General features: G+C 41.1%; 1 protein-coding gene across 4 annotated transcripts in view; it reads left to right on the top strand.

The window, feature by feature from the left end:
• Window positions 1-22,337, top strand: part of BBS4 (Bardet-Biedl syndrome 4) — a 45,386-nt gene that overhangs the window by 2,642 nt on the left and 20,407 nt on the right. For all 4 annotated transcript variants that reach the window (XM_075505592.1, XM_075505593.1, XM_075505595.1 and 1 more), the window contains exons 3-4: window positions 17,651-17,730; window positions 21,640-21,703. In XM_075505592.1, the coding sequence (XP_075361707.1) occupies window positions 17,651-17,730; window positions 21,640-21,703 (144 nt within the window). The remainder of the gene's footprint in view (window positions 1-17,650; window positions 17,731-21,639; window positions 21,704-22,337) is intronic.

The following is a 22,337-nucleotide window of genomic DNA, read 5'->3' on the forward strand; positions in this document are numbered from 1 at the left end:
ACTGTAGAGACTTTTGTGCCTACCTAAGGTGAGGTTTCAGGATCTTTTTGTGGATTTTCCTGTCTCAAGTGTCCAGAGGGCCCCATCAATTCACGTTATAATTAAGATTATAAGCAACTCTGTAGTGTTGCTAGAACCCCAATATACTTACAGTGCCACTCAGAAGCAGTCTTCTTTTCCCTTACCTTTTAATGTCCCTTCCCTTACCTCAGGGAAGCTCAGTTGGGCAGCGCTGTACTTTGGACGTTTTCTTCCCTGAATGTGTGATGTGCCTGTCAGAGTACACTTTGGGAGGAAATCTTCCATATTTCTAAATTCCTTGTGATGGAGACTGCCTTGGTGATAATGTTGGCATTAAAAAGGAGCTTGTTTGGCAACTGGGTACTATGTCGCAGTCTCTGCCTAAAGATGAAGTTCTTCATCTTGCGTGGAGGTGCTGGGAAGATGGAAGAGCCACTTTGCTTTTGTTTTGGGGAGGTTAGGCTAACGTCACGTAGTCCCAATTCCTGGCATCGGAATTTCAGCACTTGAGCAGAATATGGCAGTCCTGGAGATGGTGCTTGATGTTTCCGTAGACCTATGGCTGTGGGCTTGCACAAGTCCAAACTTCTTTTTTACGTTGCCTGGAGCCAAGAGGTAAAAGATTGCTACTGCTTCAGGCCTGTATGCAAGTCAAAATAAACCCAAAATTTACTTTTATCTTGACTGTCAACTCTTTTAGAGCAAGGATTGCTGTTACTTTGAACCAATTAGCATGGCGTCTGTGGAGGCACTGATTCACTCCTTAGCGAGATGGGTCATCTCCATCCTTTTCTATAAAGATTATGACTCTGATCTCCTCATCCTCAGTAACCCCCACCTTGTTAGGCCTTGTCGTGCAAGTCCCATCTATGATATTTGCGCTGACCGTGTAGGTTGGGAGGCTGCATCTTCTATCTGTTTTTACAGGACAGTGTATGCTTGCAGTTCTCTGAATAAAACATCTGTAGAGGGATCGGGCTGATGGTGTTTGCCAAGAGATGGACTATCGTTCCAGCGCTCTTTCCTGGCAGGCTGAGGTCTATTAAATCAACTCTGCATAATTCATGAGCGAACGGAATAGCTGAAAAAGAAAGATGGGGCCATCAGCCTTACAAACAAGCTGTGGAGGTGTGCTGGATAGAAGCTCTCGTGCTTCTGTCAGCTTACTTGTTAAACTGTCTGTCAAGTGCCTTCCTGCTTTTACGTGTGCGCAATTTAATATTGATTATTTGGGAGAATGAACTGTGGCAGTTGCAACTTTCTTAATGGGACTGCTTCTCCAGATCCCGCCTGCTGTTTGATAAAGGGCTGCTAGTTCGTGGCTGCTGAGGAGGTGTTTTCTCTCCTACTCAGAAGCATCTTGCATTAACAGCCCTGAAACAGAGCTGGATGCTTCTTTAAAAAGGGCCACCAACGCTCCTTCAGGTTTTAAGGCTGGAAGTCCAAGGCTGGGCAAAGGATGTGCAAAAGAACTGGTCTTTCTCCATCACCAGCCAATGTTCCTTCCACCTCCGTCATTTGGCATTGGTGTTCGCACAGCTGCATGCCAGAGGGGAGAAAGTAGTAAATGAAATCCAGTTATTTATGGCTGTGGATCTCCCTTTTATATCAATACAACCCTTGACTCAAAATTAACTATGGTGAAGAAAAAAAAAATTTAGCCTGTGACTTCTGTAATTCCGTTTTGTGTCTCTTAAGGTAAATTGAGGCATCTCCAGTACCTGGCGCACCTTGGGTAGTTCGTAAATTAAATGCTTTGGAAGCCTTTGTGCTTTGCCATTTAACATTTCACTGTGTTGCCTTTAGTGCAGTGGGCAAAAGCTGATTTGAGCTGCCTGATTGTTAATCTCTAGGAATAGAGAGCAGCAAAAAGCTTTGTAATAGGGAGTGATATAATGGTGTCCTTTGTGCGTGGATATGATGCTGGGGGCACGTAAGAGAGGAGGGGAAAGAACGAAGGTGATGTTGTATATGCTCTTGTGGAGTTTGGCAGGAAAGAATAGCATCTTTTTCCCGTTACCTTTTTTTTTTTTAATAGGATTTTTCTAGAATATCTTAATGAAGTCTCTCGTCCTGTTTTAGTTTGGCTGAGGAGAATTATGGTGAACTTTAAGGAGCCAGGCAAATCTACATCAGTTCTGTTTGAATAGTGCTGCTAAACTTATTTTAAACTGGTATTTTTAAACACTGAATGGTAACTTTCTGTCGCAGCAATTTGCCTTTTTATATTTGCATTGTATTTTCAAGTAGGATGTAAGAGAGATACTGAAACCAACATTAGTGCAAGCAGGTCTATGAAATACAGAGACCATATGGTGTAATAGCATAGCCCCCTCTCCTATGAACAGTTTGGTGTGGATAAAATTTGTGCCCAAATAGAGCATGTACTGCAATACCTAAACAAAGTCGTCATACACAAATGTAATAGAGTATCACCAAGTCATCACTGAAGTCTTAACTTGAATCATCACAGTGCCTGGATTCAGACTGTAACAGCTGGCCTGTGTTTGTACTGGGTAGGACTAAGGTATTAAACTTATGTTTCTGAGAACGTGATCTCAGATTTGCAAAAACTGATTTGAATGACAAAATACAAATGTGAGTTTTGTTGCTTAACCAGATGGAACACCAGCAGACTGCATTTTCACTCTGACCTGTGATGCAGATGAGAATAACGCTGAATGCTGTTGAACCGTGCAACCTGAGAGTCGCACGCCTTCTCCTCACTGTTGCATTGCTTTCCTCCTGTGGATGCTCCTTTGATCCTGTCCATGAGACAAGAAAAAATGGAAACCTAGAACCAGTGTTTAGCAACCTCATTTTATGGCTCTTAAACAAGAATAACTTTGAGTTAAGAGGCAGAATTTGCTCTTGAATTAGCTGCTGTCAGGGGTGATCCATCATGTAGCTTTTAGGTTGCGAAAGCCCAAAAGGCTGGGACTTAAGAGAGTCTGTCTTGCAGGCAGGTCAGCCCAAAGGGAAGATGATGAGCATTCAACAAGCGTATAAAGGGTCTGGAGCAGACTGTGGTGGTGGTGGGGAAAGGCGTTGTCTGCAGCGATCAGGTTAGAAATCTCTAAATCTAGCAATCTAAATTAAAGGGACTGGCGGGAGGCAAACTCCTCGGATTATCTTGTAGCTGCACTTGGTGACAACCATTATTCAGCAGCTGACACGTTAGTAGCTAAAACCATTCATGATTTTGTCCTTTACCCCCCGTGGGGAGAGCTGCTCAGAAAATCAATTCCCTTTGTTGCTACATCACGATCCATAACTCTCCCCGTGTTGATATTTTGTCCCCAAGCAATTGATGGTAGAATAAAGGGAGCTCTGTTCCTTGAAGCGATGTAGAGTTAATATCAGCCTGCTGAGATGGGGTTTTAATCTCCCTGCTGCATTTAAAATTAATCAGATATTTTCCGAAATGCTTTACTGGTTTTGAATTGAAATAGCCTGCCTCCTATCTTTCCACTTTCCTTTTGCCACACAGGCCAATCAAGTCATTTTACAGTAACTGGTAGTACTGTAGCAGAGAAGGCACTTTTACCAGCTTGTATTGTTGATTTTTATGGAACATAACTTGAATTTATTTCCCTTTATTGTGGGAAAAAATACTTAGAAAGGAAGTTCTGGGCTCATGTTAGTCTAATAACAGTTCAGAGGTTAATGGAACAATTTTAAATGCATTTGGATTTTGACCTCAGATTTTCTGAGATAGCGATGGCTAAAATTTAGTAACAGGGTAGAATCCTAAAAATATATATACTATAATAAATACACTGAAGCAAAATAAAATAGATTTCACTTGAGTCACTGGGAAGAACTTGGGCTAGAAATCCATTAGACTGTGAAGAAGGAGAATTCTGAGTTGTTACCAACCACCTCTCTGTTTACCCAAGGAAGGGTCAGGTAGATAATTTTCAAAGTGAAAATCTTCCCCTTATGAATTGTAAAAGGGATTAAGTGTTCTCCCCAGTCCTGGGCATTGGGATATTTTTTGGATACTCTGTAGGTGTGTTTTTTCTAGGGTTTGAACCAAGGAATTCTGCCTTGGATTAACTGTGACATTTGGCAAAGTGCTTCGACTTTTGTTTCTTTCCATTTAACAACCATAAGATTGGTCTAATATTCAATGACAGTATTTGGATGCTGCAGGCTTTCAGTTAACAAAAAATTTGGAGACATTAAATGAAAAATACTGTATAAATGCATATATTGCAATGTACTACTTGGCCTGTTTGAGTGCTCCTAAAGATAGTACTGAAGGGTGCGGGCAAGATGTATGGGAGAAATTTTATAAGGAGAAACTTTAGCATACCCTGTGGTCACGTCTGCCTGTTGGCTTTTTAACATGCTCAATGCTTCACATCAGAGCACTTCTGTAAAATAAACCGGGTGTCTGGACGTTTCAAGGCTTGTGAGTCTTAATTTTATTTTTTTTAATGCAAGTTCCACTTCTGTCTTGTATGATTATGAGCATAACTAGCAAAAATGTCTTGTAAGGCCATGGCAAGTCATTGAAAGGGAAGAAATTAAGTTCTCTCTGCTTTTATTATATTCTCCATTTCAGAGACAAAGTAAGTTACTGACCTGAGATTAAAACAGCTGGTGAAGTAGGTTTATCAGTAATAAACACACATGTGCTCGGTGTCCCTTTGTAAGTAATAGCAAAGTTCGATTAGATTTGGCTATTGCAGATAAATTAGGTAATAGAAATAGGGAAGTGTGTAATGTAAATGTGTGTTTTAAAGCTGTGGTTGTATCCTGTTCTTAAACTCTGCGGTAATGAGGGTGTTCTTCTTTGTGGCTCAAAGTTACCACACTTTCACCACACAGAAACCTGCATTTTGGATAGATGACAATGACACGGTATTTTGCATCTTACCAGGGTAGTTTATTTTGTTTAAATGAATTTTGAAATATTCTCATGTGGTGTGTGTGATTCTTGTCCAGCTAAATTCCATGTCAGTATTCAGCTCAAATACTGATAGTGCTGTCCTTTTCATGTGGGTGCTCATCCTTGAAGACAAGGGTGTAGTCAATGGGTTCTAATAAAAAATAATTGCACGTGCTGATTTGGTGGACAGTAAAGCTCACTTTTTCTGGTATTGACTCTGGTTAGGAAGTGCTCATGACGATAAGCAATCTCAAAATGGGACCTTTAGATAATAAATAACTTTCAGATTATGCAGAAGCAGACAAGTGGCTTCTGATGATCTGTCCTGTGAAAATGCATCTCTATCTCGGGGCAGCTCCCACTCCCACAGGTGAACCGATGGGGATCCCTCCTCCTCCTGCAGGTATTTTAAGGGATCCTGCAAGTATTTTAATGGCTTGAGCACTCTGAAGAGCAGAAACTTTTTAGTACCCTGAGGAGTCGATTCTGCGTACTGCAGAGCTGATCATTTCTGAATTCCTGATACATTTTCTTAAATCAATATAAATCCATTCTTTGAGCCAGCTTCAAAGCTGCCTTTGAACTTGTAAGAGTGAAGCTGCCTGCGAAATCCAGATAAAAAACAACCCCCTTGAGTTAAAGTAATTAATACTTTTAAGTGTGTCAAAAAGAAAAGACATTAGTGGAAATGTCATGGTGGGGGGGGAGCAAATGCAGTGCTCGGTATCTGTACCAATTCGCTTCCATTTGGCCATGTACAAGCCAGATTTTTTAGTCCATTTGAACCTACAGGCTTGTGGGCAGAAAATGGTTTCTAAATAACATAGATTAGTTGGTAGTTACATCATTGTTTTATATAAGAGAATCTGATATTTTCATCTCTCTGCGATTAGTGGGTAGTAGTGCTGTGTGTGTTTTGTTCAGGATCTGATACAGCTGTTAGTTTTGAATAGTGAGATTAAAAAAATGAATTACCATTTTTGGGTAATTGAATTGTATAATATACTTCACTTCATCCTTTACTCCCCAAAATAACAGCTCAGTAATCCCTGCACCACAAAGAACTGGGAATATTTAAGTTTGAATGTGCTAGCACAGCTCTGCCCTCTTGTGTGTGTACATTAATATGTGTGATTATAGGAACAGGGAATCCTTTGCAGACAGCATAGCAGGTGTGTTTTTCTGTCAAGACTAGTATCACTGTAAAATTTTAGTGCTAATTTTTAAATCACAAGATTCATAGTTTCAGTTCTAGCTTTACGTCTTTTGGCAGTTATCAACCTACTTCATTACCTCTCTGTAAAGAGGAAAATCTGTATCTGCTTCTTAAGCCTGTTGCAAACTTAATTAGGCAATGAAAAGTGCCATAAAAGTGCCACCTCTTGTGGAAAGTGAGTATAATCTGAGGGTCTTTTGATAATTAAAAAATATATTACACGGGATTAGGATCAGGAGGAAGGTGAAGTACAATAGCTCAGCTTTAGAGGATCTAACTGTACAGTTGCAACATATTACTTTAGGATCACATTTAAATTGGTAAATTTATTTTTTAAAGTTCCTTTGAAAGTCCTTGGTGCTAGGCAAGTTTCTTTTGTATTTTAAAGCATTCAACTTCACGTTTGTCTGTTGGTGTGCTGCTTACAGTTAAAATGGCATCTCCTATCGTGAATTTAAAAATAATTTTATAAAAATAGTAACAGGTTTAGGAAGGGTGGGATTCGTCCTTCTGGATTGAGGTATCTCTGATGTAGAACAAATCTCAGCAGATCACCTGTGCTCCGTATTTAGTCAGTGGAAAGCCCATCTGATGCCATTCCTCTGACCTCTCCCAGCCACCTAACTTGGGATTCGATGAATCACTCCCTGAGGATGTGTATTCCTGTCCTTTACCTTAAGGACAGCCCAAGGCAACTAACTCAGATGTCTTAATTTTCAGACACTTAAGTTAAAGGAGATGCATCCCACTCAAGAATGTCAGAATTAGTGTTGTCTGTGCAACTTGAATTCGAGCCTTTGAGTCTTTAGTGACATAATTGCACGTTGGCTTTAGCCCAGCTCTCCATCATCATCTGTTGCACAGGAATGATGGGACTTGCTGAAAAAGGAACAGCTCACTGAGGGCTTTTTAAATAAAAGATATCTCCATTATTCAGTGTATAGCCAGTTGTCATGTTTATCTTCAGCTATCAAATCCCATAGATAAATTCCCTGATGCTGCAAGGTTCTTCTGTGTCGTACTTGAACCATGCACTACAAGTGAAAGTCTCTTAAGAGACAATACTTGCTTGTCAAGGAGACATTCTGGGTTCCCCAATGCTTGAGGTCTTGCCTTTTCGGAGTTACTGAGCATGTATACTGCAACACTTCCATGGCCAGAGCACAGCTGCTGCCCATCCTGCTTGCTGGAGTGAGCACTGGCTGGGAGATACCGGCTCTCATGTCTTTCAAGCTGTACAGCCAAAAATGATGGATGGGCATGTAGTGGCTGCCTTCGGGAAGCCTGCCTAGGTGATTTTTCCAGCTTTGTAACAGAAATCGGAGTGAGGTTTCTTGTCTCATGAGGAGCTTTACAGCATCTTAACGAAGAGACTGTTCATTTAGTCCTTCCAGGGTCTGTCCCCTTTGCCGCGGACATTTTAAGCTGTGTAACAGATGCTGCCGAAGTCCTGTGTTTTAATGACCATTTTATTCATATTTCTCAACAATTTAATTCACTGTCTGACCTTGATTCATTTTTATATTCATCATCATTAGAAGGAGCAGGGCACCTGGTGAAAATACTGGTGTGTTCCTGTAATTGTAGATGTGCTTGTGTAATTAAAGACTGTATCGTTAAGACATTCATGCAGTAGGGAAGAGTGAAGGCTGCACAGGCAAATATTCATCCTGGGACAGACACTCAACGTGGAAAACTTCATCCTGAGGCAGCAAGTCTGGAAGAAGTTTGTGCATTCAAAAAATAGGGTCTCGGAGTAGGAAATGTTGAACTTTTTGCAAGACCAACTTCTATATTATATATATATATAATATAGTGTATAGGGTAGTGGTAAACGGCTCAATGTCCAGATGGAGATCAGTGACGAGTGGTGTCCCTCAGGGGTCCATACTGGGACCAGTGCTGTTCAATATTTTCATCAATGACATTGGCAGTGAGATCGAGTGCACCCTCAGCAAGTTTGCAGATGACACCAAGCTGAGTAGTGCAGTTGACATGCCAGAAGGATGGGACGTCATCCAGAGGGACCTGGACAAGCTGGAGAAGTGGGCCTGTGTGAACCTCATCATGTTCAACAAGGTCAAGTGCAGGGTCCTACACTTGGGTCAGGGCAATCCTCAGTTTTGATACAGGCTGGGGGATGATGTGATTGAGAGCAGCCCTGCGGAAAAGGACTTGGAGGTGCTGACAGACGAAAAGCTGGACATGAGCCGACAATGTGCGCTTGCAGCCCAGAAGGCCAACCGTATCCTGGGCTGCATCAAAAGAAGCGTGGCCAGCAGGTTGAGGGAGGTGATTCTGCTGCTCTGCTCTGGTGAGACCTCACCTGGAGTACTGTGTCCAGGTCTGGAGCCCTCAGCACAAGAAGGACATGGGGCTGTTGGAGTGAGTCCAGAGGAGGGCCACAAAAATGATCCGAGGGCTGGAGCACCTCTCCTATGAGGACAGGCTGAGAGTTGGAGTTGTTCAGCCTGGAGAAGAGAAGGCTGCAGGGAGACCTTATAGCAGCCTTCCAGTACTTAAAGGGGGCCTATAGGAAAGATGGGGACAGACTTTTTAGCAAGGCCTGTTGTGACAGGACAAGGAGCAATGGTTTTAAATTAAGGGAGGGCAGATTTAGACTGGATTTAAGAAAGAGATTTTTTACAATGAGGGTGGTGAGGCACTGGAACAGGTTGCCCAGAGAGGTAGTGGAGGCCCTGTCCCTGGAAACATTCAAGGTCAGGTTGGATGGGGCTCTGAGCAACCTGATCTAGTTGAAGATGTCCCTGCTCATTGCAGGGGGGTTGGACTAGATGACCTGTAAAGGTTCCCTCCAATCCAAAGCATTCTATGATTCTATGATATATATATTCTTCTAATAATACGCTTCTAATATAATGTTCTTTGGCAGTGGATGAAATGAGGACAGGTTCTAGGTTCTTCCACTCCCTATTGAGTGGGAAGTTTCAAAGATTGTCAGGACTGGATTGTGGTGCTCTCCCTGTTGTAATTTTATTTCGCTTTTTAAGAGGAAAGCTTTTTCTTACAAATGCTTTATAATGATTTTAGTTTCAATTTCCGTGTAAAATACCTCACGCTGTAGACAGAACAAGACTAAGCATAAGAATTTAAGCCAAAGGAAGGATTAGACTGGAAATCCCAGAACTACCGTGCTTCTGATACTGGAGTTAATGAGAAGCTGGTTACGCAGGTTATTTTGGGAATGCCTGCAGCCAGTGTTGCTTCGTTTGTGGGGGAAATATCTTCCATCACTGCTTTGCTGTGGGAGGAGGTAGTGGATAGTCACCAGTTAATATCTCAGTCCTCCTGTGCTATTTATAAGCCATTTTATTCAGAAGCCCTCTGTGATGGTGTACTCTACCTCCTTTATTTAGGAACAGCATTGGCAAATAGACACTCAGAGGGAGCTCAGTCTCCTTCTTGCTTACCAGGATATTGAGCACAAGGCATCAAGCAGGAAAAAATGGTTTAAGTTGAGAAGATAACAGTTGGGGTGCTATGCCAGGGGTTGGATCCTTGAATATCTCCCAGCGTAGAGTCGCATCCTCAGGGATTTGAGAACTGTAGTGCAAATCAGCCTATTTTTTTCTAGATTAGCATGTGTTTAAAAGCAAAAATAGCAAAAACTCTTTGAGATCCTTGTTTTTCTTCTGTTCAGAGCACGTGTCTCTACTCAGCAGTCAGTGCTGATGGTCCACATTGGCTCATGCAGAGGAAACAGACTTTCAGTTTTGATTTTTTTAAGGAAGCAAAGAAGATTATACTTTTTCAATTTCCTTTTTAAAGTACGCATTTGTTACTAAATTTCACCCCAGTGTTATTTGCTTGAATCAAATTTTAGGCTTGAATCAAGCAATATTAGTCTTGAATGAAATTTTTTGTGTCATAATGATCAGGCTAATGTGTTTGTGCTAATGTACATAATTCCCCCCTCTATCATCGAATGGAGTCAGGATTGCAGAGTGGTATCTCGCCAGCCTTGTACTGCTATCGGAGATTTCCCGGTAACAAGACTGGTTCTACCACTGGTAACCTCGCTGTGGTGCTGGGAAGTCCGGAGTAGTCACAAGTGCATATTTATTTACAGGTCCTCCCACTTCACCTTAAGGTTATACTTGAGCACTGCATACTAGAAGACATTTATATTGAGTAATCAGTGTAGGTATTTGTCTCGTAAATACAAACATTTTTATTTGGAGTAACTCAGAACTTTAAATGCCTTAAAACAGAAAAACCACTGAAGTCTGAGCTAGCAACTCTGTAAGATTTATGCAGTGTAAACTAACAACGGAAAATGCCCCTTTTTTTTCTTCACTCTAGTGTATAAATCAGGTTTAAGAGACCATTTTCAGATCTTCTCTATAGCTTTGGCTAATTTTCCTGCAGGGGGAGGTGTAGAGTCAGAAATCTTGCTTTTTTGTTTAAACCTGCTGCTGTTTTTCAGTCTCCTCCCAGTTTTCTCTGTGTATTGTGAAGCTATTAATACACGATAGTAAGATCACAGCTATGAATTACGGCTTTCTTGCTAGCACCAGAATTGTATATGATGAGTTTTATTAACCCCAGCTGACTGTAAATAACGAGGAACCATATGGTTTTATTGTTTGATTTAAAGGTGTTTCAGCAGCAATTTGCAAAAGGAAAAATGGGAATGGGGATTAAACAGAGAGAATGGCTACAGTAAAGGGCTCTCTCCTTTTTTCTGTTGTTTTATCAATTTTACAGGTATTTGTGTACACAAACACCTGTATTCTCACATATATACATATGTGCATACTCACATATATACATACGTGTATACTCACACACGATGAGTGAAATACAGCATAAACAACCTCTTCTGGGTGGTGATTTTTCATCATTACTGAGTTTTGAATACATCATGCCTCCATTTATGCAGTTTTCAAACTCTAAGGATGGATCTGGGCATAGGAAGACCAATGCTCCTCTATTAGTTTTCTTTCAAAGCTATAATGTATTTATATTGCTACAGTCTTAATAAAAGCCTTTGAGTGTCTGAGTAAGGAAGAGGATTTCTTGTTAAATTTGTCTGTGCACCAGCCTAGCTAGGAATTTGTAGGCTGCTCCCCTGATATCAAGGCAGTCTGTTATTTTTAAATCTAAACCCCTTGATATTAGAGCTTAAAAATGCTTTCTATCCGTTATTCATACCTTATTTTGGAAAATACAGTTCCCTGGCAGTGGTATGTTGTTTTATAGTGGTTATTTGAGTTTGTGCCTTATTATTTTAATATTATTTTTGTTTAGAAGATACTCATTACCTCTCTGTCACCGGTTTTACAAACGGTAGCGTAATTCCTCGCATTGGCAGCTTGTGAAGCTCAAGGCAAAAAGGATATATGCATAGCTGGTTTCATCCTAGTCTTTCCCTCCCTGTCAATGTTTATTTAACACAGTTGTGAGAGCACCAAGCTTCATTTTGGACGGTAACCACAGCTATGCCCGACAGTAAACCTTCCCCAAGCTCTGCAAGTGGGACTAATTGTCACCCTGGCAAAAATGTCAGCAAATGTCTCCAGGAAGCTGAGTTGGGAATTGAGGGATGGGGTGGATATTGGTCCTGAAAGACTTCCATTTGTTGCCTCTCAGATTTGGATGGGCTCCTCCAGTAGCAGGTGAATTGTATTTATGCCATTGTGAGTTTGTTGTTAAGCCAGTGACCAGAATTACTTTAAAATGGGAAATGAATCTTGAATCGAAAAGATCAATCCTGCTTCTGTGCTTAGAGCGAGCCTTGCCTGATGATGGGAGATGATAAACTCGCTTCCTCATGGCTTTGCCACAGCAAAACTTCCCACTTTGATTTCTTCAGAGCAAGATGCAGTTTACCAAATTCTCCTTTGGTGCAGCTCTCTTAATAGCAAAATGTTACAATAGAGACTTGAGTCATTACCTCTGTGTTTCTTAATTTTGAAAATACCTGTGTGCTTGAATGCTGTTTTACAACATGCAATTTTTAATTAGAATTCGGAAAGGGACAGTTGAGTCAGGATCAAAATTAGGCCTTTTGGATAATCTTACCCGTGTATTTGGGGTACCTACCGCAGTGGATCCAGACCATGGCTCATGGGGCTACTGCAGAATAAAAAAAATAGAATACTTCCATTTAATTACTTTACTGAAGATTTTCTGCCCTCTCCTTGTGCTGTATGTTATGTGTAGTTTATTATGGCTTTTGGTCTCATAACAGGTTCTTCTTTTTGTCTTCTTGAGTCTTTTGCTTCTCCTCCAGGCTCTTCTTGCTGCTCTTGCTCAGTTTGCTGCAGGTTGGGTTGCAAAGCTGGAGGGACAGGGAGTGAACTGGGGCTCAGGTTCTTTCCACTGAGCTGGGGTGGAGAAAGAGCTGGGCTCTGACCTGTTTTTTTAGTATGATGAGACTAAAATGTGACCCTGAGCTCCTTCTCCACCTCAGAGAGCCATCTGTGCTTTTCACAGGAAGGGTGCTAAGGTGCTCCAGGCAGCTGGAAGTTTGCATGCTGGAGAAAATAAGGTGATGGGTGAAAGGCTGTCTGATGGCTACAGTTGTTGAAGTCCACTTTACTCTGGCTATACCCACAACAAAAATTTGCATCTGGCAATTTCTTCAACAGGACATCTGGTGCTTCAGCGATCGTTTCCTCCATGAAATTTGATAGGAGCCTTTTGGGGCTTTTTTTCCTCCTCTCCCTTTAAAGCAATTTCAAAGCCCTTTTATTAAATCTAAACCCCACTGTTGGATAGTTCATATCTAAGGTATAATTACCCAATATGAAGATGCAAGCACAAAATAATTTCCTAGGGAGGTTTACACAAAAGGGAATAACTCTGATTATTTTATTTTTCAGTCCTTTGAGAAAATCTATAAAAGGATGAATAAAGCAAAGAATGATGATAGCGCAGCACAGATACAAACCTGATGATCTTACTCTGATTCTGTTGGGGTTTCCGCTCCAGTGGCTTCCTTAAAGGAGCACTGTCAGAAAGAAAAATCACGTTGCTGGCAGTGGGTTGTGCAATCAATCACTGGCCACTGAGAAAGTGGGGGATCAGATGGATTCTCTTTTGAATTCAATCAAAACACTTCAAAGAAACTGGCATGTCTCTCGACAGAGGTATTTAATCATATATTTGGTGCCTGGCTCCCTGTTGCAGTTCCTTAATGAGACTAGGCTTTTGTAATCCCAGAAAAGAGAGGCCAAAAGATAATTATGCAAGTTATAAACCCTTTTCACTGTAGATACCAACTTTTTGGATAATTGCGTTTTCTTGGACTGGAGAAGACTGATTTACAGAAAATAATGGCTTGCTTTTTTTTTTTTTCACTGCTAGAATGGTATAAACTACTATTTTCTAACCTGTAGTCCCTGCATCCCTGCAGTGCCTGGATTGTTTGCGAGGGCTCTGCAAAAGGTGACAAAGAAAAGCGCGTTTTCATATCATCTGCAGCAGTTACACATGAGGAATTTCTGAAGGTCCATATATTGAAAAAAGTGGAAAATTGCAATGTACGGAGCCTGAGGGACTTGGTGAATGTGCTCAGCTCCTCCTGGCGAGGCCAAATTCAGTGGCCTTTCCCCGTGCAGAAACCTTCTGAGTGACCAGTTCTGGCAGTATGTGTTCCCGGCTCTAATTAGCATGAGATTGCAAACCATTATATGCCATATGGAGCCTCCACTGTTCCCAGTCATCCTTGTACTTGAGAAGACTGAGGAGTGCTGCCGGTGCTTCTTTCTGTTCTTCTGCCCCTTGTAGCAGCCCCCGTGGCTGGATCCAGCCATATGTTCAGGCTGATGCAGCAAGAGCTGAGTGACACACATCATCTGTGTGTGGGTTTTTTTAGGTATTCTGTGGATAATTATTAAACTTGAAAAAAATACATGGATATTGGGACCAGCAATGATTGAATTGGGTCCTTTGAGGCACAGAATGGCCAGAATGTTTTATTCCCTTCCTCTGGAGTTGTTTTATTCCCTTTCTCTGGAGTTAGAGTCCCAGGTAGCCAGGGGTTTGTATTTCCCTTTTCTTCAGAAAAATGCAGTGACCCTTTGCACTAGGACAGTCCTTATCAGCAGGCTGGGGGAGCAAACCTAAGGGAGATAAATTCACCAGAAGTAGGTATGTCACTGCTTTTGTGGAAAAACAGAAATACAGATTAAGAGGGTTGTGGCTCTGGAGAGGTGTATAAATAATTTGCATTACTTCTTTCTGCATCTGAATATAGAGCCTGGTAATAATCCTTTACTTCCCACAGCCTTTTTTGGGGGGATCAGACCTATTCCTGTGTCAAATTTATTAATTTCCTCACAATTTCTATATCCTTCCTCTTTTCTGTCCTCTGTGTGTTCCACACCAGATTTGGTTCCTGGTGTTTATGTTGGATTTCTTCAGAGAAGGGGTCAAACTGTTCCCATTTTCTTTCTGGAATAAATTCAAGGAGTCTATCAACTTTCTTCTATGAATCTTTGTGTTTGTTTTGTATTCAGATATAAGATTCACTTCTATCTATGAATTAATCTAGACATCTTTTTTGAAAGACATCAGAATTGTTTGTCTTTTTTCAATTTGCTTGTCTTAGGGAAAAAGAAGAGAAAAAAGGAGAGTAATGTCTCCTCAGTCAGGTGTGTTGCTATTTCAGAATGAGTTTTAGGAACATAAAAACTCCACGTGTTTTCCCAATTCCACATAGTTACCCTTAGCTCAGCATATTGGCAGGGGAAGCAAAACTGTTTTATCTCTGCAGATGTGAATGCCGTTTGCTTCTGTGTCTCATGGTGTGTTTTGATTTCTCTGTTTTCTGTCCAGGCCAGGTCTTTTAGGTAACTCCTCTGGGTTTTTGCAGTCTTGGACCCAGAAGGCAGGTGGTGCCTGTTTTAGCCTTTTCTTTTGCAGCTTGATACTCTGCTCAGCACTCACTCTGATGTTCAGCGTTTCTTCCTTCCCAACCCTGTTCTCAGCAGGTGTTTCCATAGTGTGGGAGTGGAGTATAATATCCCTCTGGTCTTCAAAGTGTGAAAAAGCTCTTTCCTTCAGGAATTAAACAACTGATGTTCCATCCGCCCGCTGATGTACTGTCCTCTTAGTTTAGCCCAAAACATTTGTGTAGGCTCTAACATAATTTGGTCTCTCCCATCTCGGCTGCAACACACCCTAGTCAGCTAGCTTTTCTGTATATTTTAACATTTATAGTGCTCTCTGTTTCTTTTTAACCCTCCAGTAAGGCATGCACTACAGGTGGTATCAGGTAGGAGACCAGGTGGGGTATGCCTGGAGGGTCTTCTGATTAATCCTTATTTAAAACAGTTTTCATTGTATGTAAGATGCAGAATTTTTGAATTTTAAGCTGTATTAGTAGGCACAAAATGGCAAAGTATACTTTAGTTCTGACTGTAATTGAAATCTTTATGGTTAAATAGAGTTTGCAATGTCTGCTCTTAAATCCATGCTTACAAAAGAAATTATCAAGCCCAAGACATGTGTCTGGTTCAGTATTTTGTATCAGATAGTGGCACCAGAAGACACTATGCAGGAAGAGCACACAAGTCCGGCCGCTTTCTGCAGTGCATTTCTAGCATCCTCAAGTGCTGTGTTTCTCAGAAAAGAAAGTTCTGTCAAACCCTGTCACCTGTAATAACTTACACAAGGAAGTCATTACAAATCTGTTAATGAATTAGGTAACCCCTCAACTGGCTTCAGAACAGCAGCCCTCCAGTCTGTTTATGAAATAGTGTTTTTTCAATCGATTTGTAGCTATTTAGGCAGCCTCTTAACTCTTCCGTTCATGATTTCACTGTAAGAAGGACAAATGGAAAACATGAAGTCATCAGAAATCAATTAATCTGATCTGAGACCACGCATAGTAAAATGCCTTACTTACAAAGATGCAGATATAGCACAGTAAAGCAGAATTTGAGAACATTTGGATCCCTGATCTGTTCATTTCCGTAAGCTTAGCTCGTTTGCATTACTTTTTTGTTTGGACCGCGATTTTTCTATTTCTTTTTAGCGTAGTTGAACCTTCTTTATAAGGTATTTGACCATAAATTGCTCATGTGCACACGTAAATCTCAGCTATCTGGCTGGATATTCTGGAATTTAAGGAAAAATACCAACAACAAAACCAGACTGGCTTTACAAATTTTTTTTCAACTTCGTCAGCAGAAGAAATTCTAGTTGTTTCTAAGTGCTCTCAGTGATAGTAGATTTGGCGTGAATTGTGGGGGAGAGCCTGGTATGCTTGAGAGATGTTTGCTACTAGCTGCAGGTGCAGTCCTCGCATGATTAAAGCTCAGCATTTCTAAAAGATAATAACACTTTGCGCCAATAATGTCTCCTGAAATGATTCAGTCCTTCCAGCTGCAGAGTTTCTTCTTTCTTACATCTGATTGTGACCCATGCTGCCGGCTGGCAGAGGGGACTGCAGACCACTTCAAATAATACCTTCTGTTCTGGGTTGCTGGAAGCTGAGTCTGCATCTCCATCGGTGGTGTGGGTCTGTGTCGGGCTCTGTGGGCCTGGGAGAAGGTGGCCTGGCGCTGTATTGCCCTCACCACTGCCCCAGCTCCTGTGATGGTTCTCACCTTGCTTTGCTTCTGCACTTCCATCATAATATTGACTTGCAAACATATAGCTTTTTTGCCAGTTGCTATGGTTACCTCTCAGCTACCGGCATCTGAACTGTAGAAACGAATAACAAGCAATACATTTCAAGCCTTAATGAAATGCACAGCAGTGTGCTAAACTTTTAAACCCAACGTGAATATCACTAAGCAACATCCATTCGTGATTTGCCATAATTACTGCTGCAAGCTCCTTACGATTGAAATGCGGGAGCACAAGTCTTTCTCCTCCACTGCATCAAATACATTTTTCTGCCAGTACTTTCACAGTATCTCAGACCTGTGATATTTCATAGTCCCTTGACAGTTCCAAAGAACTAAGTTTGACCTCTTTAAATTATTCACACCTTCAGACCAGCAGCAGCTCCAAAATCTCCTTTTGTGTGTATCACCTGTTTCCTTCTCATTCACTCCCAGAAATTTATTCTGAAGACCTTTTATTCTTCTGCCCTAATTCCAAAATGTGAATCCAACTTGTGTCCCCCAAGCAGCTTCTTGCATATTTGGAAGAACCAATTTAATCAGACCAGCATTAATGTTGAATTAAAATGTGTGTGTAGTTGGTGCTTGGAGCTGTTTGCTCCAGTAACTGCACCAGAAGGAGCCGATGCCTCAAGTCTTTTGAGGTGGTGGTTTTCTGTTAAGAGGTCTTATTTAGTGTCTGTCTTGAACCATGTGTTTTATCCATCAGTTTGAGAAGTAAAATGAAACTGGACACTGGTTATATGTCCACACTCCAGGCTTCAAGTCAAATGATTAATTGCAGTGCCTGGTGCAACTGCAGTTCTTGAATTAGCTGTGCTTGCAGATCAGGTGGATCAGAATATCTCTGTGCTGTGCCCAGTTTCTCTGCTGATCAGTCTGATTTCTTGTATTCTGTTAATATTTTACATGTAGCACCGGAGTTACCAATCCTAGAGAGGAAAAACTGGTTGATCTATCTACTGTATGTTCGCAGGGACTACGATGAGTGTAAGGTAAGAGCTGCTTTTGAGACTTTGCATTAGGAAGTATTTTACTAGCATTATGAAATGATAGTTTTCATACCAGTTTTCAAACCACCCTCTTTCCTGACTCCTTTTGGAATAAGAGCACCAGGAGAAAATACAAGTAAAATAACTTCAATGTTCTCAAATCACTACCTTCAGGATTCATGCATGCAGTTCTCTGGAGCAATCCGTGAGCTCAGTATGTCTTTGGGAGTGGAAAAATTGAAAGAATTGCAAACCTCTCTTGTCCAAGTGATGAATAGGGTCTTCCAAACTGATAATAATGCAGTTGCATAGTGCAGGTCTCTCAATGGTACTATAAAGATGCTATGAAAAACACTTAAGTTGAGTAAAACATTACTACCAAGTCTAAAAAAAAAAAAAAAATAATCTTGCTTACCCTTGAACAAAATTCTTTCATTTTACACATGATACATTGCACCCTTTAATTTCTTCTGGGTTTGGTGGGTAGCTTGGAAGTGGTTGTTTGGTTTGGGATTATAACAGTAAGTGGACTAAGGAAATGGCAAATCCATTATTAAACGGTGTGTTTTCCTGATAAAATGAACATGAGCTGTTGAAGATGATGCGCCAGTGGGCAGGAGGAGGGGAATAAGAGTTGCCTTTCTGTTTCTGTCATGTGCAAAGAAGATCTGAAAAGGCTTTTTTGCTTCTGAAACACCAGGGTTGGTCACGACTTGTTTCTCTCTGCTGGAGAGCTCCTGGGGGTGCTTGGGAAGGTGGCAGGCCAGAGGAAATTAATTTAGCTTTTAATTAATGGAGCTGGAGGGTTGTGTCATCAGCAGAGCGATTTCCTCTCAGATCTTGGTTTAAATAGATATGAACAAAAGTTGGACTAGCAATCTAAATAGAAAATTGTTTCCCTTTTCTGTTGATCTTACTGCATTTTTTGGTCTCTGATTGTGTACTTTTACTGTTGCTGTGATGGGATGTAGAATCAGAGTACAGAAAAGATGTACGGCTCAGGAAAACAGAGAAAATAACCAAGTGGATGATACAGTGGCAACATTGACTTCTCCACATCTTCATCAGTCATGGAAGGAAGAAAAATATGGGGAAAAAAATCAAGAAAAGACAGCTAATATTCTTTTGCTTGGCAGGCCAGCTTTGCAGTAGCTGTCAAAGTAAAAGGCAGCAAAGCCTTTCCTCAGGGCTCACAAAACAGTTTTTTTTGCAGTAAAGTTGGAAGGGTTTGGCACCAGGCCATAGCTGGTTAAATGATCTTCCATCCTTTCACCCAGATGTGATGGATGTGTGCTCAGAGGGCTGAGTTTGTCCAAAAAAAGATAAGAACCTCAGCATGCCAGGATGCTTCTTCAGTCAGTGAGGAGTGATAAGCACATCCAAAAGGCAATTCAGATCTTAGGTGGGCCAAGCTGCCCTCTGGTAGTCTCTGTCTCTCTCTGCTGGTGTTATGTGGGGTTATGGATCTAACCTGGATGCCCTGGGTGCTTGTCCTTATACGTGATAAGCACAGACATTCCCAAACGTGCTATTTGGGGCTAATACCTGCAAAAACGAAAGAGGTATTGACAGTATCTCCAATGGCTTAAATTGCTGTTAACTCCTTGATTTCAGTATAGTTTGGGCATTCGTTAAAATCCATTAATTTTCTTTTAAGACTCGGCTAAGAAACGAGTGACCTGTGACGCTATTAATTTTGGTCTGAATCTCACTAGACCCTCTTTCCCACTCAGTGCTTTGAAATGCTTCCTCTCTAACACGGTTTTAAAAGCTCCCATATTTTTCAATGATGTAAAAGGCCAAGAAAAAAACGTTTGTTTACCAACATTAGCTCCCTAAAGTGAAGGCATTAAATTGATTTTTAACCCTTACAGTGCCACTCCTGCATCTATTTTGGTGTTGCCAAGCTTTTGACAAATTTGGCTGCTCATTACAGCAAGAGATTAATAATGCTGGCTGTTTGATTCACCTCTCTTTCTACCCAGTAAGATGCAAGGCAAACATCCCCTGGAGACTGCAGCTGCAGCATCCCCTGTGATCGCACAGGCAGCGAGGAGTTGGGGGAGAGGAGGGACAAGCCCTGCTAGGCAGTGATCATCACTCAGCTCTCGCTCGTCGCATGCAAAGCTAATAAACTGTGTTTTCTGCTTGCAGCATCAATTCCAGCCCTGCCCCCTAACCATTTTTCACAACAGAAATCTTCCACTTCTGTTATGTGCAAGGAAGGAATTATTAAAATTACCAGATGCTTTTAATTAATTAAAATTGCTCATGCTTTTTGGTCTCCTGCCAGTATGTCTAAATTGCGTCGGCGAGTTAAATAAACTTGGGAGGAAAAGCTGGGAATACAGATCATATGTCTGAGCTCAAGGCCTTTGCTATGGGATTTTTTTAGGGCTTATAGAATGAATCAGATCTCTCTAAAAGATAGCTCTCTATTGCCCTCTCTTGCTCTGGGAAACTGGTTTTATGTAGACGGAGCAATATAGAGTATCCATATTCAGGAGATGCTTGGTTATGTCAGAGTTGAATGTCGTATAATAATGTACTTTGTAAAGAGTATAATATAAATATATTAGCAGATACAGATCTGAGGAGAAGAGCAGCCTAGACTTGTTCTTCCTTTTCCTTCCTCTCTTTAGTTTTCTTTTTACAAGTGAGGTTTCTCAATCCTTGCCTTCACCCTGCTTTCCTTCTATGTGCTATATTTGGGGTTCAATTTTCCTCCTTGTTTTCAGGTCCTTCATTTATATTTGTCTTGGAGGCAGGGGATGTTGGTACTGCTCATACACTTGACAGAAGTGCCAAATGAGCACCAGGTTATTGCTAGCCCAGAAATCTTTCTTTCACCTCTTTGTCTCTTGCACTTCCGAGCAAAAGAGGAGTCTCAGAGCAGAAATGATGCACTTGGTTTATAGCCACAGTGTTCATCCTCCCAAAGGTCACTCTTTTTGACCAGTTTTGTAATTTCAGGTCATCTGTGACTATGGAATATAGCCAAACTGCACCCGCACCCCAAACTGTCAGCTGCATGAATGCAGCCAGCAAGAATTTACATTTTCATAAGGTTTTTTTCCCCCTTCCTTTTCCCATGTACTCGTCATTTGTTCATTTGGCTTCCATTGACTCAGCTGCAGTTGCTCCAATTCAATTTATTTCTTTACAAAGGGCCTAGAGTAGATCCCCTTATCAGCAGAGGATGCTTTCAGAGATTCCTTGTGGCATTTTCCCCAGGTATATCTAATTATCTTTGGTAATAGGAATGAACAAAGAAATACTAAAAGGGCTACAGTATTCCTGGCACAGTGCTCTTCACCCACGGTGACGAGCTTGCACTCTTGTAGTTGTCCCAGCCGCAGTCCAGTGCCTTTATTATATGTGGGGTTGTGGTTTCTGTAACTGAAACCAAACCTCTGTCATTAGCTTTGTTAAAATGATGAAAGTTTACAACTTTTATAGCATTTTAATATAGTATATTGCAGCAACTAGCTACAAGTTCTGTGTTAATAGACTCTTCCAGGCACAAATTCTGACTAAACAAATTTTGTAGTTCTCATGTCCTGTGTGATACCACTGTTACCATCACATAAGGAAGAACTGTGTCCATCAACATGTTGCGTGATGTTTAAATTCAAGTTATTTTAGGGCATTATACAATAAGCACAGATACAGCAGAGCTATATGTAGCGCATACAAAAAATTCTCCAAATCAAGGTTGCAGAAGATATTTGGTCAGTCAGAAATCAATTTTCTTTCATAGGGATTGCTTTTATTAAAATATTTGAAGGGATTGTATTCTTCTGAAAGCTGTCATGCTGCAGTTTAGTCAAGGGCTAATAGTGAACCAGCTAACGAGCTTTTTGGTGAGGGAGACTGGGTTTGGTATGTACTTTCTGCACTTTGTCATTTCAGGCTGTCATCAAAGAGCAGCTCCAGGAGTCTCATGGACTGTGCGAATACGCAATCTATGTTCAAGGTATGTTGCAGGAGGCCTCCAAAAGTCTTAATTTTGTTAAAGCAAGTTACTTCTGATTTGAGATACAGTGAACAATAAGAAGGGGAACAGGTGATAGACACATATAAAATTCATATGTAAAAGGTATTTGGCTTTTTTTCTACTTGCTAGGTCTAGTTTTGAAGCTTGGGATTTTCACATGGATGGGCAGATTAGATTTTCTGTTTTCTCTGTATTGATGAGTTTGTCGTCAGTTCCTCCTTGGACTATGGGCTCTTGGCTTTCAATGTGTTGGTGTGTGCTTGGGTTGTGTGTTTGACTGTATTACAGGTGCATGTTTTCTGTTAGAGCTACCTGCCTCAGGTAATTGTTGTCTTACTGTTTGCTTTAAGGATGGTCTTCCTCTTCTTGTCCTGCCCTCTGTCCCCTAAAAATGTGCCCCAAAACTTGGCGTTGCAATTTAAAGTGGGGGACAGCTGAGATTTGTTGGCTAAGGACATATTTCAGCCTGTAGAAGTTGGAGTGGGGGGAGAAATCTAGACTACATTTTAACAAGCAATTTGCCAGGGTTTAAAGCTGCCTTTATTCTGAGAAACAGAAATTTTTCCAAGCAAGCACGAGTCCTTTGCATGTGTTGTCATTCTGCCCTCAGACA

This window comes from Mycteria americana, chromosome 6 (genome assembly GCF_035582795.1).
Source record: "Mycteria americana isolate JAX WOST 10 ecotype Jacksonville Zoo and Gardens chromosome 6, USCA_MyAme_1.0, whole genome shotgun sequence".
Lineage (NCBI taxonomy): Eukaryota > Metazoa > Chordata > Aves > Ciconiiformes > Ciconiidae > Mycteria > Mycteria americana.